Raw genomic sequence first — 15874 nt, 5'->3', positions numbered from 1 at the left:
ACCGATGAGCCTCTCCTCAGCTCAAATCATTGGGGCCCAAGTACCAGGCGATGAGAAGGCCTGCTTGGAATGGCTTTACATAATTCTTTTGACAAATGAATCGCCATTAGGAGGATCCAACAATCCCGAAAACTCATTCAGTTTTGCAAACGCCACGGTTGGGTCTCAGGGGCAGGAAAGTCCAGACTATACCTTCTCCAGAGACTTCAGTCTTTGTGAGGAGTCCTGAGGTTTGTTGTTTAATTAATATGGGACAGCCCCATTCGTTTTCACCAAGCAATATTCTTTCAAATCTAAATGCGTGCAATCCTTCACCTAAATACTTTAGAAGAAATTAGAGTAAATGTGAATTGAGCCTGCAACATTTTTTAAGATTCTAGCCCCGCTCAAGATTCTAGCCCCTTAATGTGTCCCATCTCCAAATGGGATGTGCCCAAACACCTCCCCCAGTTCCTCTCGATGCGGACGTGCAGCGGCATTAGTTTTAGTCCATCGCAGATGACCGAGCTTCTCACCTTATCTCTAAGGGAGACCACAGACACTCTGGGGAGGAATCTTATTTCGGCCGCTTGTGTCCGCAATTTAGCTGGCTAGGTCATGACCCACAACCCGTGATCATAGGTGAGAGACGGGCAAATCGAGAGCTTCACCTTTTCAACTCCCGTTTTCATCACAACAGACCGATAGAGAGAGTCTGCACCTCAGCACACGCTGCGCCACTCTGCCTGTCGATCACCCGCTCCACTCTTCCCTCACTTGTGAACAAGAGCCCAAGAAACTTGAACGAGGATCTCCTCCCCAACAGGGAAAGCACTGCACCCTTTTCCCGTTGAGAAAGATTTAGAAGAGATTTCAAAATGCTGATTTTCATGCAACCAATCACAATTTCACAATGACTAAGTGAATTTTGAATTGAAACGAGAGCATCATTCGTTGTTTTTCTCCCAAAAACTGCACTCGAAAAATGGGTGACGCCATTTGTGAAGCTTTTGTAAAACCATGCCATCCAACATGGGTGGAACATGGGATCAATGTTTCATGATCGTTGAAGCAATCCTCCAAGGCCCAGTCAACATTACATGACACTGTGATTTCATTTTTGGGTTTTTTTTTTGTTGAATATTTTAATTGTAAAAACCTCAGCCACAGTCATTGGGCTTGAACATCTTCGCAAAGATACGCGCCTCCACCTTACGCGCAAAATTATCTTCATGATTTGCATGTGGAACTGCTCTTAAAGATGGAATATATAATATGCTTTTTAATTATTTAAGGAAACTGAGCACATAAATGCTTCTCGCATACATTTTTTTAACTACATATTTAATACCACTTCAGGGGAAAATGATTACTAATCACGAATGAGAAAACATGCTGTGTCAGCTCGCAAACCTTGTGAACACATTGGAGAAGTAGTGGGCGCGAATGGCATCATCATTATTCATGGGAATAGCGGTGTAATGTATGATTACTTTTGAAAAAAAAAATAATGTGCTTGCGCAAAAGTATATAATGTAACATATCTGCTTATATGCTCAGTACCTCACATAAAAATGATGCCAGTTGTGTTTTTCTTTTAAATTTTTCTTATTTGTGTTTTATCAATGCGGTCAGGATGACATCATATTCAATCAATGGAGGCTTTGTGCACTAACCCGTCAAGATAAAGTTAACACATTGCAACGGGTGTCGTACAAGACAAGATTAATTAATATTAGGATGGCTCATTTAGCTTTATCACAGGTACATTATAGTATTAATAAGATAAGAAAACCTTTATTTGTCTCACAATGGAATGTACAGTATTAAATGTTTCTATATTATATAAGAATAGATTGTATTTCATTACATTGCATTACATTAGAGTCATGCGTCAGCATTTTGACATTGGGCTAAAAATTTGGTGGGCAGGCTGGGTTGCTAGGGAATATTTTTCAATTGATTCCATTTATTTTAATACAATATTTGTTGTATTAATTGAACATGTTTGTAAAATCACTTAATCAATTGTGTGTATGATATGTTCAGGTATGTACGTGCTGACCTTTCTGCTTGTCTGCAGCTTTTTCAGTCCAATTCACACACCCCAAAAAATGAGCTCTGCTCATCCGGTTTAATTCTCATTCAGCAAGTGTGCAATGTTATTAGCGGGCCAAAAATAGCATCATTGGTAATTATACTGCTGCTGCTCCTCTCTAAAGGGCAGAGTGGTAAATAAAAATAAAAGGTAAAGTTCAGCATGCATTGTTTGCATACAAACAAATGTTTTACGGAGGATACAGAACACTCATTTAGAACAGTAAAAAAATGAACACACGGTCTGCAGGGTGCCCAGATCGTTTACTGTATTTCCTCAAACGGCCTGAGCTCTAAGAGAGGCTGGACCCAAACTAATCAATACACCACCAACCACACACCACACTTGGCAGGCCACATAAAGACAAACAAGCATCCACGCTCGCATTCACAGCTAAGGCAGAGGGAAACATGACAAGCATGAGGAGAACATTTGAAATGCAAACAAATTAAGATTCTTATCCGCCGTTCTTTGCTGAATAACCCAACACTTTGCTGGTTTTGTGCTCAAGCCAGAGCCATGTCTAATATAAAAACTATATATTGCTATGGTGCCATCTGGTGGCATCTTGATGCCAAGCAGCTATGTTGAACTGAAGAGAGGCGCTTCTTTTCGTCATAGCTCTTTCTAATTGAAAAAAGCTGAAGCCTATAGACAACAGGTGGAGTCACCAACCAGTCAAGTGTTATCATTTATTTGTCAAATACAATCTTGTTTTCTTCTTTAGAAAATGGATTTGTACAAATACAACCCTCCGCCTCCATAAGTGCCCTGCCCGAACACATCCCTGGAACTTAGTTCAGTTGAGTAAACACCCCTTGCCTTTATATGAGAAAATATGTTATGTATCATTATATGTAATGTTGAAATTGGGGATATACCAAACACCAACACTGGGTAAAGTATTGAGCCCATACCGGCCTTATTATATGGTGTCAGGTACTGTACTCATAAAGGCTGCCAATACCAGCCATTGATACTTTAGGTTAAAAAAAATTAATTAAATGAAAAATAAAAAAATCATAATCTGACATTGAGTCGGTCCTCCTCAGCAGTAGTTGGGGGCTATAGCGCAGCAGTTTGCACACTTTTGCACATCATTTCTGAGTACGGTATTACTTTACCGAGCACGCCCAAGCGGTAGTTGAGCGTGATGACGATGACGTTGCCGTAGCTCGCCAACACGCTTCCGTCCATCATGTTGCCGGTGCCTTCTGTGTATGAGCCGCCGTGGACGTAGACCATCACGGGCCTCTGCCCACCCTCCTCGTGAATGTCTGAGAGAAGAAGAGTGACAATGAATTTGCGTGTGTGTGTGTGTAATAGCGAGTGACAGCTTGATTGGCCTCCTGTCTGTTTGTATGCGTCAAATCAATCTGCGAGCAGGTGGAACCTCCCCTGCATCCTTCTGCTTTGCCCCCCGGCCCTCTTATCTTAATCTTTCTACAAGTGGATATAAATGGAGGCATGTGATAGTTTTCATTTTAGTTATGGAGAAAAAAATTGTGTGTGTGTGTGTGCGCGCGCGTGCTTGTGTGTGCATGCACTCGGCATGTATGAACCACTCTGCATGCATGAGTGGGTCTTTGTCCTTCTCACTTCTCTCCACAAGTAGAGGCGCAAACCCCACAGCAACTGGCGCAGGTGTCTGCATTTTAAGCTCCAGCTCGTGCATGCAAAAGGAAGAATTACAGCGGAAGCACTAATGTCAAACACAAGCTGATCTAGTATGCTCATTTCCAAATTATTGGTATCGTTTTTTGTTTTGTTTTAATAATTACAACAAGAAATACTAGATAGTAATTTCAAGGTCAGACCTAAGTCATCAAAAAACATTCACTTACTGTACTGGCAACGTGAGAAACATTGTAACATACTTAATAGTCATCCAAGAGTAAAATGAAGGTAACTGCTGTACAAAGCGAAGCTGAACTGGGAGGCAAAGCATTTCAGAAAGCTCGCTGCATTCAATTTTCAAGAGACAAAAAGTGTTTTACCATTCAAGAAAAACTGTAAATGCAAGTGTACATGCACATGCAGAATTTCGATTGGAAGGGAGGATTTATTTATGATTATTATGATTATTTTGTGTATACGTGTACCTTGACACCACTTCACAGTAAGCAGGGCTTTGACGGCATCCACATGAATGGATGGATTTGTGAATGGTGAAATGCAACCACGCAAGGCTTTCTGTGTTTACCGTAAGACCTTTTTTTGTCTTTGGATGCCAGTTAGGAATGCTGAGACTTTGACATGCATCCTCACCTTCTTCGGTGGGCACGTAGATGTTGAGGTAGAGACAATCCTCACTCTGGTGGGTCAGGTAGGTGGCCGCTATGTCCAGGTTGGCCGTGAGCCACGAGGGCATCATATCTCCCAGTATGCTCCTCTCGTCCAAGGACTGCGGGCAAACGGGCGCAAACTGGGTCACGTTCCGGATTCCGGGCCACGGTAAAGGCGGTTCGGGCGCTTGGAAACGCCGGTCCCCGGTCGGGGGCCTGGCATAGGGCACCCCCAGGTACTGGATGACAGGGCCCAGGAGGTCAGAAGGCAGTGGGGTCAGGATGCCACGGATGCGCCCTTGCGTCGTGGACACGATGGGCACCGTCTGCTGGGCCCACGAGCGGGTTGCGCACAGGCTGAGGTGGAGGAGACAGACGGCGGGCAGCGAGGAGATGAGTCTGAGGAGAGACGAGGCTTGCCGAGAAGCTCGCCTTCTCCTCGTCGGCTCGGGCATGGCGAAGGGATATTGGGTAATGTCCGTTTTATGATGGTTTACGAGCCTTCAGTGGTATCCGGCATTCTCATGCAGCTTGGCCCATAAACACATCGCGCGCACACACCCTGACCCTTGCAAATAACTTTTCCCTCTTGTGTGTGTGTGTGTGTGTGTGTGTGTGTGTCATTCAGTGCCTCTGAGTGTGTGGTGAGTCACTTGGCGTCATTCCCTTTGCGTCTGTGTGTGTATCCCGTGCTGGCAAATCGAGAGTGTGTTCATGTGTGTGTGTGTGTGAATGTCTTGTTATGTAAACAGTAGCATCACTGTTCCTCTGTCACTCTCTCCTTCCGCTCAACCCCATGACAAGCCCAAACTGCCTCCTGGAAGAGAAGAGGAGGAGGAGGAAGCAGCGATGGAGAAAGGAAAGGACAGAATGACATCATTAGTCTTCGTCAATGATATCGAAGTGTAAATCAAGCCAGAATGTCACACACATGCGCTCTGAAAAGAAATGAAGACCGCTGGGAAATTATCCGTTTCTCAGATTTTTCAATTTAGCTGTAAATTAGAGCAAAATTAACATTTTTATTGTATTGTATAAATTACTGATGACAAATTTCAAGACTATATTCCAGTGGTGCCTTCAGATACAAATTTAATTTGTTCTCTGTCGAGGCTTGTAACTCGAACAACAATAGTATCTCAAAACATTTTTCCCGACTGAAATGAAGACAAATGCCAGTGATTTTTTCCAGCAACAAACAACCAAATAATTTTGTAAGTTTTTTTTTTGTGAGAAACAAATGCAGTCCTTAATGTTATACTTAATAAAAACATGAATTAAGCAGAATTTTTTATTTAAAAATGCACATTCAGTAGCTTTTGTCACTCTCCCTCAATGCACATTGTGCTGCTCATTCCAATGTTGGCCACCTCGGGCCTTTATAAGACAGACATAGGAATATACAGTACTGTATTTGAGAGCTAGTCACTATCTCAGCTTCTCAGTGCAGCAGTAATGTAAGTCATTCTTCACAGATCATCTGTCTCCATGTGTTAAAGCAATGTTTGTATACATTGCTTAAAGGGGAGCAAAAGCACCGCTACAAAAAAACGATAATTGTAAACCCGGGTGCCAATGGAGTTTCCCATTGTAGATTCGCATTAGCAGGTTATGTGGTTGTATGAACACACGTTTAATTCTCTCTCTTTTATGTTTAGTTTGACAGCAACCTTCAACTGAGAGTGGCAATAAACAGTTTGGAGAGCTTTTTTGAAAACATTTTCTAATTCTCATTTACGGACGCTTTTTCTAAAGTGAGTTGAGTCACTTGCCAGGACAAAGATCCAAAACACACCAGCAAATTGGCTTTTGAATGACTTTTAAAAAATGAAGGTTTGGTAGTGGCGTAGTCAAAGTCAGGACTTGAATCTGAATGGAATGGACCTTAAAAGGCTGTTCATGCTTGAAATATTTATATTATAACACACATACATACTGTACATACACATATATATATATATATATATATATATATATATATATACATATATACAGACATACATACATATATATACACACACACACATATATATATACAGTATATATATATATATATATATATATGCATGTGTGTACTTTTCTCCACATACCCACACCCATAATAGACTTACATGTGTAAATAAAAAAGGAAACACTGCCGTTCATGGTGACTGCTCAGCTTGAACTGGTGTGTCGGCGTGTCAGGACTGATGTGTGCGAGTGTGAGCTGCAGACATATGTCACTCCCCTGCTACGCCAGTGCACGCATCCCAAGATCCTGTGGAGGGCAAAGTGGTGCATGGGGGAAGTGGGTTAGTGTTGAGAGGGTGGAGAGTCACGTCACACGCTTAATTAAACCATGAACACACATGAGCTCCTGACCCGAGTGGTGTTAGGAAGCCTGCGCACACACGTTCTCTATCTCGGTCTCACACATGCACGCAGTGTTTGTATCCCCAGCACAGTACAGTTGCAATTACAAATACACTGACTTAATTTTATCATGCACACACACACGCACACGCACACGCACACGCGCGCGCGTATAGAGTGGAAGGTCGATCAAAGGTTAGGATTTCCAAATATTTCCCCAAGAGGAAATGATGGAAATTGAATTAATCTCCGGCAGTGTTGAACTGCCAGAGGGAATGTTTTTAAGTCATAGAATCAGAGACTCAACAAAAAATATTTTACTGTTGTTCAGAGTTTGAAAGAAATTTTATTTTAAATATCAGGTGCATCCACCTGTGCCTCAATGCACACCGCTTGTATCAGTCATGTTTTGAAATGTGGGTTCAGAACTTTTTTCTTTTTTTTCACCCTTAATTAAAGCACTTAAATGTTTTTTTTCAGTGTATCTCGTTTTCATAATTTAGGTAAGCTGTCTTTTTTTTTTAATGTTTTTTGTTCCTTGTTTTTAAAATGCCTTGAAATGTTGTACTTGCCCAAAAAAGTAAACCCAGAAGCGAGCAAAAATGAGTAAAAACCAAAAGTCCTTGGAGAGTTTCTTTGCAAAGAGGAAAAGGCCATATGAGGCAGACAAGAGGCTACAAGTTTCTATTTTCAACATGCTATCTTTGCAAAGAGGGGTTTTCGGTTATGACAACGACAAAAACAAATTTTACAGGGTAGACTGGATGGAAATGACACACCTTGGGTGTCATTGTCTCCCATTAACTCAAGACTGGTCCGGTCTGTTGAGGAGAAAGAATGCAAGACTCACAAACACTGCTTCCTAAGGAACATGTGGCACAAAATAAGGTTGGGAGCTGCTTATTTTACATGACATGCTGAGGGCTCAAGGATATTTTACAGCATATGAAAGAATGAAATGTACTTCAAGGGATTCCAGGGGAAACAGTTTCATAACACTTTGACTTCATTTTACCCCACAATGCTTCGTTTCCGGCGCCATATTCGAGGGCACCAACACAAAACAGAAACATGAAGAGAAGTGTCATCTGTCTACTTATGTCTCGTTTTGTGAAAAATGTCCCTATTATGTCCATCACATCGAGATATTGGAACCAGTCGTTCAAAGTCGCTATGTTGAAAAACTTTAGTTGGTTGGAGGGAAAGACTGCGGGAAAAACATCAACTCCTTGGATAAACTTTCACACTCAGACTGTTCAAATGAAGCCAGTTTGTTCCTCAAAGTGAGCGATAGCAACATTCTTTTTTGTTGTTGTTGTTTTTGTGAAGAAGAGTGCCAACACTTGAAAGGACTTTGATTCTGTCAAGAGCTTGGAGGTTTCTAACTTTGTATCCGGATGAGTGAAGCATGTTTTCTACGCTTCTTTCAACACATCTCGTGACAGCAAAGGTGTGTTGCTTTTATTTGACACAAGACTGTGATCACTTTATACAAATAAATACATATGATAGAATCCAATGGTTCTCCAAGTTTTTACATCAAGTGCCCCCTCAAAAAAATACTTATCAAAGTACCAAGATAAGGCCAACATTGAAATACAGTCACATAGTAGGCCCAAGTGTTGATCATAAACAAGGAAATGGTTTAATTCCTAAAGAATATATTGAATATTTTTGTTCCACTGTAGCATTAGGCACATTTAATTCAGTGAACCTTTTCGATCAAAATGGAGTGCACAGACGTAGCACACCATTTGCTCTCCAAATCTCTTTGCAAAGCCTCATTCAATCACTCACTATTCATACCAGCTAGCTAGCATTAAGCTAACTTATCGTCTCCTGTCCGCCCGTGTCAATCTCCCAGGCAGTTTTGACCAACGAGAGTAGCTAGAAAAAGCATCTTGGAAAACGGATAAAAGGACACCAAATGTAAAACATTGAAAAATAAAGTGAGTGTCTAACACTAACAATTTCAAAATGGAGAGGGGTCTCACGTATGTCACTATTCAAACACTCACTGCCACACGTGTAAAAATGAATTAACTGCTGTCATATTTATTAAGGTCAAACAAGTAACTCATACTTATAATGACAAGCCATGAGGTAGAAATCAAAAGTGCTGTCAAATTTCAAGCACCCTACCCTTGATAACAAGTGTAGAGGAGCTATGCAATCGACAGTTAGCTGACTAGCGGCTAACCTTAGCATTTCCCCAAGCCCACTGTGCCACTACATCTTTACGACACGCTCACTTGCCCACGTGGCAACTGACAATCAATCCTTGCTCAGCGTTGCATCATCTTCAGAATTTTACATTTTGATCCATAATTTGGCTTAAAAAAAATGTTTCAAAAGAGTTCTCCATTTTCTACAGTGTTTGTCTTCCCTGGAGTCAATGGGTGACACCTTGGACTTGTCAGCCAATCACAGGGCGCTAATAGACAACCCCGTGCATTAACTACGAACAATTCCAAGTCTTCAGTGAGCCAAACAAGCATCTTCTTGGTGTGTGGGGAAAAATTCGGCATACACCTCACACAGAAAGTAAAGATTTGAACCAAAACCTTTAGACTGTGAGGCAGATGTGTGAACCAATAGGTCACCGTGTCGCTTCATTGAAAGAAAATGTACTGCAGGCCGACATCATGTTTCTTGTGCTCCACTGAAAGATGCACCTTGTTGTCCATTTATTGTGCAGTACACGCACACAATAATTAGAGTGCGTCTACAAACTATTCAGTCTCTTTTCTCCCCCATGTTTTGTAGCCTTTTTCCTCACCGCAGACCGTTCATTTACCTCATGAAATTTCAACTGACAATGTGCAACAATGACAAGGTGGGAAAAAAAAGATAATTGAAATATTTGCTCCTTTGTTCATGGTGTATTCACAGTCGATATTTTGTTCAAGCCCCTTCGGCAGCAATTAGGTTCCTATGATGCCGCAGGCTATTTTTAGGGACGCCCCCCCCCCCCATAAATTTCCACAAACATCAAAAGTAATGTTTTGGCTTTGTCATTGTTTGGTGTCGAATTTTGTACAATAAGATTTCTTTTGCAACATTTGAAATACGTTGTGATCTGCTGTCGAATTTCTCCATTGTGAGACAAAGATTTTCTTATTACTTTCTGGAAACACCGCACGTTTCAAGGAATTAATGAGTATTCCCTTTTAATCAGCAATGCGCACATCTTAATTTCATTAGACTGTCTCTCTCTCCCAAACACGCACAAACACACACACACACACACACACACACACACACACACACCCTCGCACACTCACGCACGAGCGCGCTTTCGTATTCATCTCTGTCCCACAGAAGGACTGTTTATAAGCCCCCGAGCACAAGTGCAGGTTTTTTCTCTTTTCCAATGGCGAAAACAAACTCCTTATCCATTTCAATACACGCACACACACACGCCCGAGCGCACACAGACACACACATATGCATGCATACAGCTGCTATCACTTCCTGCAGACCAGAGGGCAGAATTATGACACACGCAGACGCCCAGACAGTGCAACATCAATTCAGTCTAATCACACGCACGCACGCACAGATATGACAGTGTGGAGGTGATCAGCCTCGCTCCTCCCACCAGCACACCACCACGGCGGTGGAGTGAGCGTGCATGCGTGTGTTTGAGTGTGTGTGCGTACGTGCGTGCGCTGTCCAAGGTGCTAGTTAACATTCCAGTGGTGATCACGCGCACACACGCTGCTGAATAACGCTCCATTTACCAGGACAAACCCCTGCAGCCTGCCACCGTGCAACCATCCCCGCGGGGCGCCTTCGCACGCCGCATTCCCCCTCACAACAACAGTAATACTCCAAACAATAATGCAATTTTAAAAAATAAATACATTGGCAGTTGATAGCTGGACTAAATATTGTGATGCCAACTAAATAAAGAGCACAAACCTGTGTCCGGCGCTGCAGAGAGCTGCCTGAAATGTGCGCGCACGTCCGCGTTGGTGCACCGCGGCTGAAGCGCGACGTGGTCGGGGATGGGATATTTGGAGATGCGACTTCTAATGCTGATGCTGCCGATGCTGCTTGCGGGCTCGTCCTCTCCTATGAGTGCAAACCTGCCCCCCCTCAACCCCACCCCCCGCACCACACACACACACACAATTATGAAAAACAGCACAGAACAGATTCCCTTCTCTCAAAAAGAAAAAAAAATATCCTCACAACCTGTAATCCAAATGCAATAGCGGCCATTAAGAGAGGATTTGAAGTGGTTGTCCGATGAGATGTGAAAGGCCCAGGACGAATGATCAATCCCCCCCCCCTCTCTTCCTCGCTAACTCCCCCCCCCCCCTTCCCCATCCAGCCTTCTCTCTCTCTCCCTTTCTCTGGTGCTCCCCCGAAATGCGATTGGACAGTGATGCAGCGTGCAGCCACAGATCCAATGATGTTCACCTATGAGGGAGAGAATGTGCATGCCGTTACATGAAAGCTACCTATGCTTACACGCACGCACACTTGTTGTGGGGCAAGAGTTGGTAAGTAAAAGTAGAGTTGAAAAGAAAAACCAAAAAAATGTTGCTCGTGATGCCAAGGTGCACAGTGACCTCTTCAGGAACAGACCAGGAGAATTTGTCTTCGTTCTATTCTATTCAATTCTATACTCAGACCTTTTTTTCTCATTCTGGCGTATGTGTGTGGGTCTGTGTGGTAATGCAAGCCGCAGTCGCTTCCAACCGTGTTCGACCGCATTTCGGAACACTCGTCACGTCGGGACAACCTGCCGCAACAGCGTTGGCGACTTTCTGCTCTTTGTCTCCACAATCCGTCCTGCTCTTTTGTTGTCCCTTATAGTGAGAGACAGAGTGAAAGAAAGAAGAGAGAGGAAGACAGACAGAGAGTGAGAGAGAAAGAGAGAAATCCAAACTAAAAATGACAATCAGAGATCCACAAGTCTCTCTAAAGTGCAAATCTGACATTCACACCGGACATTGTCGTTAACAACCCTGACAAATTACAAAATTGTCAAGTAACAAACTGAAGTTTCAAAATCATGAAAAATCAAGTCTTTCTCACAGTTTTACTTTTAATGTTATGTTGTACGCTGGGCTTGAGAGATAACTTTTAGGGGGGGTTGGGTGTTTTTTTTTTTTTTTGTTATGTTACCATTATAAAATGGTGACATTGAAACCCCATTATTAGCCCCGGCTTGTTTGTTTGCTTGCGTGGGTTTTCTCTGAGTATGCTGGCTTCCTTTCACAACCCCAAAACTTGACTGTTAGCTTCATTGAAGGCTCGAAATTGCATGACTGGTGGTTTTGTACGTGCCTTTCAGTTGGCTGGCAACCAGTCGAGGGTGTTTCACGCCTCTTGCTCAGTTGGCGTCGGCGCCAGTTTAAACCGTCAAACTAATGAGGACAAGCATAAGAGACACTAGATGGACAGACGTTCTTCCGATTCGATTTTCATTTCAAATTATGACAATAAGAAAGAAACAATTTTCTTTTCTTGCCCCCTTTTCCTCTTTAATGAACATGTTGAAGGCAAAAAAAAAAAAAGCCTTCCTCTGAGGGTCTCTCAATTTCCTGCAAACCCTCCTGACGTGAGATCTTTTTTACATCATGGGCAAGCCAATTAAATTTCAGTCAACCTGCAATAGGGCTGTCTGGGAGCTTCACCTCCTCTTGCCCATTTGCCTGCCTACGCTCCACTAACCCAGCGACATTTTTGGAGTATTTTCATCCCCTCTTATCGTATGATATGGCTGAGTGGTCTCATCCATTCACTTTTATTTGCGAATCGCCAAAAAATGATACGTGAACCGGGGAAAAAAACTGAACGCAGCAGATGAGGTCAAGTGCCAATCAAGAACACATACAGGATTTATCGTGGCACGGGTGTGTTTGGAAGGGTTTCCATGCATGTATGAAAAATACTGTATATGACATTCTACATACTACTAGTTACTGGCATTATAAAGAAATTATAAAAGGTCTGCGGTTTACGACGAAAAAGGCATTTAACATTTTGGGATGAACACCATCATGACCAAGTCTCTCCACTACAATACTGTTGCACCGACGAGTCATACGAGAAAAACAGAAATCGTTTTGGCTTGTCGAAAAAGAAGCATTAATGACAACATGTCAGAACTTGATGTGATGGATTTGTGCGATGAGAAATTTGCATTGTTGCAGATGAGTCATCTTTGCAAGATTATGAAATAAAGTGCGCAATAATAGATTCTGTGGATAGAGTGTTTGGAACCGATGGATTTTTGCATTAATAGTAAGTGGTACCTCAACAATACAGAAACATTAAATCAGCTCTAATGGTTATCGAATGCGCTGTAATGAAAAACAAAACAAAGAGGACACAAATGTGCCCGCGGCTTGTGAGTTGTGGCTTCTTAAGAGTCTTGTTTGGGAAGATTCTGCCGTTTCAGCTCCAATTAGTCACCGCAGATATACTGACTCCTATCAGTCGGCGTAACATTTGAGTTTTCAGTATTTTTGGGTCCGCATACAGTGGGAACGCCAAAGTTGAACAGCATCCATTTCCTGACGCTTGCTTGACTGTCTTGTTTGTTCACAGTCACGATATAAAACGGTCAAAACAGTTCCACCCCTTGTGCCTTTTGCTCACTGAACTGAGGTCTAGTATGACTTACGGACTTCTCGTGTGATGTCTGATAGAAGGTAGAAGGTTGGACATATTTTTGGGGAAATATTAAAGAAAGGTTACATTTCAAATTATTCCCTTGAACAGCTTGTGGTCTTTTCCAAGACACTATGAACATTTTTTTTAATTATTCAGAGGGGGAAAAAAACTAATTTATTCAGCCAGATTTGGAGATGTTACAAATATTAATGTTATCCTGTTAGACCCAGTCATATTCTCCATCTGAACATTTTCGATAAATCAGCGTGTTGGAAAGAGATCTTTTTCAAAGCTGGCTTCTGTCTCATCAAAGAACTTGTCACAGAAATGGAAATGCGTTCGGAAATCTCACACAAGCGTGGCAAAAACATGCAAAAGTGCCACAAAAAAGGTCTAATGGTAACACACAAACCACATGCGCCACAGTGCTGTCCCGGTTCATTCCAATTAGCATGCTACCATTTGACTCGGTTGGGGCATAATTTAGCAGTGCCGCATTGGTTTTGACAGAAGCGAAAACGACCGGCAGAATCTGTGGCTGCAGTCGAATGCAAGTTGTGAGAGAGAGACAATTATTCTTGCTGCCAATGGCCTTAATAGCAGCAGGGCATAGCTTGGAAATGCATGAGTCTTGTCCAAATTGCCTTCTTTCTTGATAAATCTAATATGGAGCCAAATGTTGGACTTTCTGCATTGCAGTACCTGTGAACCTCTCATGGTGACCATACAATTACCCAAAAACCAATGAGGAGTAGGAAGTATAAATATATCTGCACTTTTGAGCAATTATTTTTCTGATGATTTTGTACTTTTTTACTCTGTGCATTTATTTTAAAAAAAATCCTTTGACCAGATACAAGTACCGGTACATTATAAAACTACGAACAAAAATGTATCTGGATCCAAAGGATTTTATTTCGTGCAACCAGTGGATGAAATAAAATGGAGTAAAATCAACAAAAACCTTTTTCAGGGAATATGAACGAACATCACAGACATGATGGAAATGAAATCATTTGTGAATACTGAAAAATAAATTGAATTTTACTCAATTTTATTTCATTGAATGGTGTCACAAAATAAAATATCTGGATGCATTTTTTTTAAATAGACTGTACATCTACTTAACCAACATAACGACATCCAGACAATTTATCAAATTTTGAACAGCCACTTGACGAAACAAAAAAAAAATGGAGTAAATTCAACACAACAATGTTTTCTGTGTTGCAAGAAATTGAGAGATGGAGTTGCTTTAAAAGTCCACCATACATGCACTAAGAATTGTAGCGATTGTGTGTTTGTGTGCCCGAGCAAGGCTCAAAGCTCATTTCTCCTACAATTCAGCACGGGTGTAGTTGCTGCAGCTATGCAGGTTGCAGGAGCCCATGAGGCTCTGGTGCAGACAGCCTTCACACATAGAGCTCAGTGCTTTGGGAGCACGTACACACACACACACACGCGCACGCGCACACACACACACACACACGCACGCACACACACACACACACACACACACACACACACACACTTGTCTCCCGTAAACAGCAGCAGTGCTTATTGGTATTTCTTACAACATCAGCAGGGGGAGGAGAGGACGCCGAGATTGGAAAGTAAAGGACAGGCGAATACGAGGGTGACAGAGCAATAGAATGGAGGGAGGGGGATCTTCCAAAATGAGCGGGGATAAGTATGGAAAGGGAGATAGTTGTAAAAGATGAAGAATGAGTCATATGGGAGGAAGGGGAGGCGGGGGGTGGGGGGAGCGCGTTAATAGAGGGGAGCGAAGGGCATGAAGAAAAGCAATTAGGAGAGGTGAGCGAGGGCCGGTGATAGAAAACAAGACGTTAGGCACACACCCAGTTTTATGCTATTTTGGACATCGTTTTGGGTGCATGTGCTGTGATCACACTTGAAGCGAAATGGGTATCGAGGCCAGTGAAGAGTATCGATCGTCATCACCTGGAGGCCGTGAGAACATTGAGGCGCTGGAGCCTCGCAGCAGAAAATAAAAAGGATGTAATCAGAGCTTCTCTGCAGGCTTGTTGAGGCAGAGGTTAGAGCAAATAAAAATTACAACACAACAAGAGTGTCCAATGGATTTTCCTCTTCATCAAAACTGTAACAAGCAAAGCATGCTGCATCACACTTCACCTGACTGGAGACTAAATAACACCTCTTTTTTTTTTAAATTGTTTTTGTTTTCGCCATTTACTGTTCGTTTAATTTAGCTTTTATTTTGAAAGTGGTGCTTTTATTTCATTTCGGTGTTGGTAACCTAGCAACTTTGTCAATATAGTGACTTTTCCGAGTACTGCCACGACAACAAAAAAACGCAACAGTCATCCTCATGTTAGCAATTTTCTTATCAAGAGGAGAACATGCCCTGGAAATGATTTGTGAGTCCTAACTCGGGCTGCAAAATTAAGTAAATTCAAATTGGCTTCTCAATGTAGTAGATTGCAATTTTCATGTTACAAGCCTGCCATTTTGGAAAAATAAGACGTTTGCATCCTTTCGGTTGGTA

The 15874-nt window shown here is 42.2% G+C and overlaps 1 protein-coding gene across 2 annotated transcripts in view; it reads right to left on the bottom strand.

Annotated features, from left to right (window-relative positions):
- The window catches only part of LOC147198086 (neuroligin-4, X-linked-like), a 29967-nt gene extending 18961 nt beyond the window's left edge, over positions 1–11006 (bottom strand). The window contains exons 1-5 of one of the 2 annotated variants that reach the window (XM_086123947.1): positions 10915–11006; positions 10639–10805; positions 6474–6619; positions 4346–5179; positions 3202–3354 (exon numbers count right to left, since the gene is read on the bottom strand). In XM_086123947.1, coding sequence (XP_085980073.1) covers positions 3202–3354; positions 4346–4817 — 625 coding nt within the window. In that variant the 5' untranslated portion in view covers positions 4818–5179; positions 6474–6619; positions 10639–10805; positions 10915–11006. Of the gene's footprint in view, positions 1–3201; positions 3355–4345; positions 5180–6473; positions 6620–10638; positions 10815–10914 lie in introns of both variants that reach the window. The other variant, XM_086123948.1, reaches the window with a different exon arrangement.
- Between the last annotated feature and the right edge of the window lie 4868 nt (positions 11007–15874).

The sequence above is a fragment of the Hippocampus guttulatus genome, chromosome 11, assembly GCF_054856545.1.
Source record: "Hippocampus guttulatus isolate MCC_2025c chromosome 11, RoL_Hgut_1.0, whole genome shotgun sequence".
Lineage (NCBI taxonomy): Eukaryota > Metazoa > Chordata > Actinopteri > Syngnathiformes > Syngnathidae > Hippocampus > Hippocampus guttulatus.
This window is presented reverse-complemented; position numbering and strand designations above follow the sequence as displayed.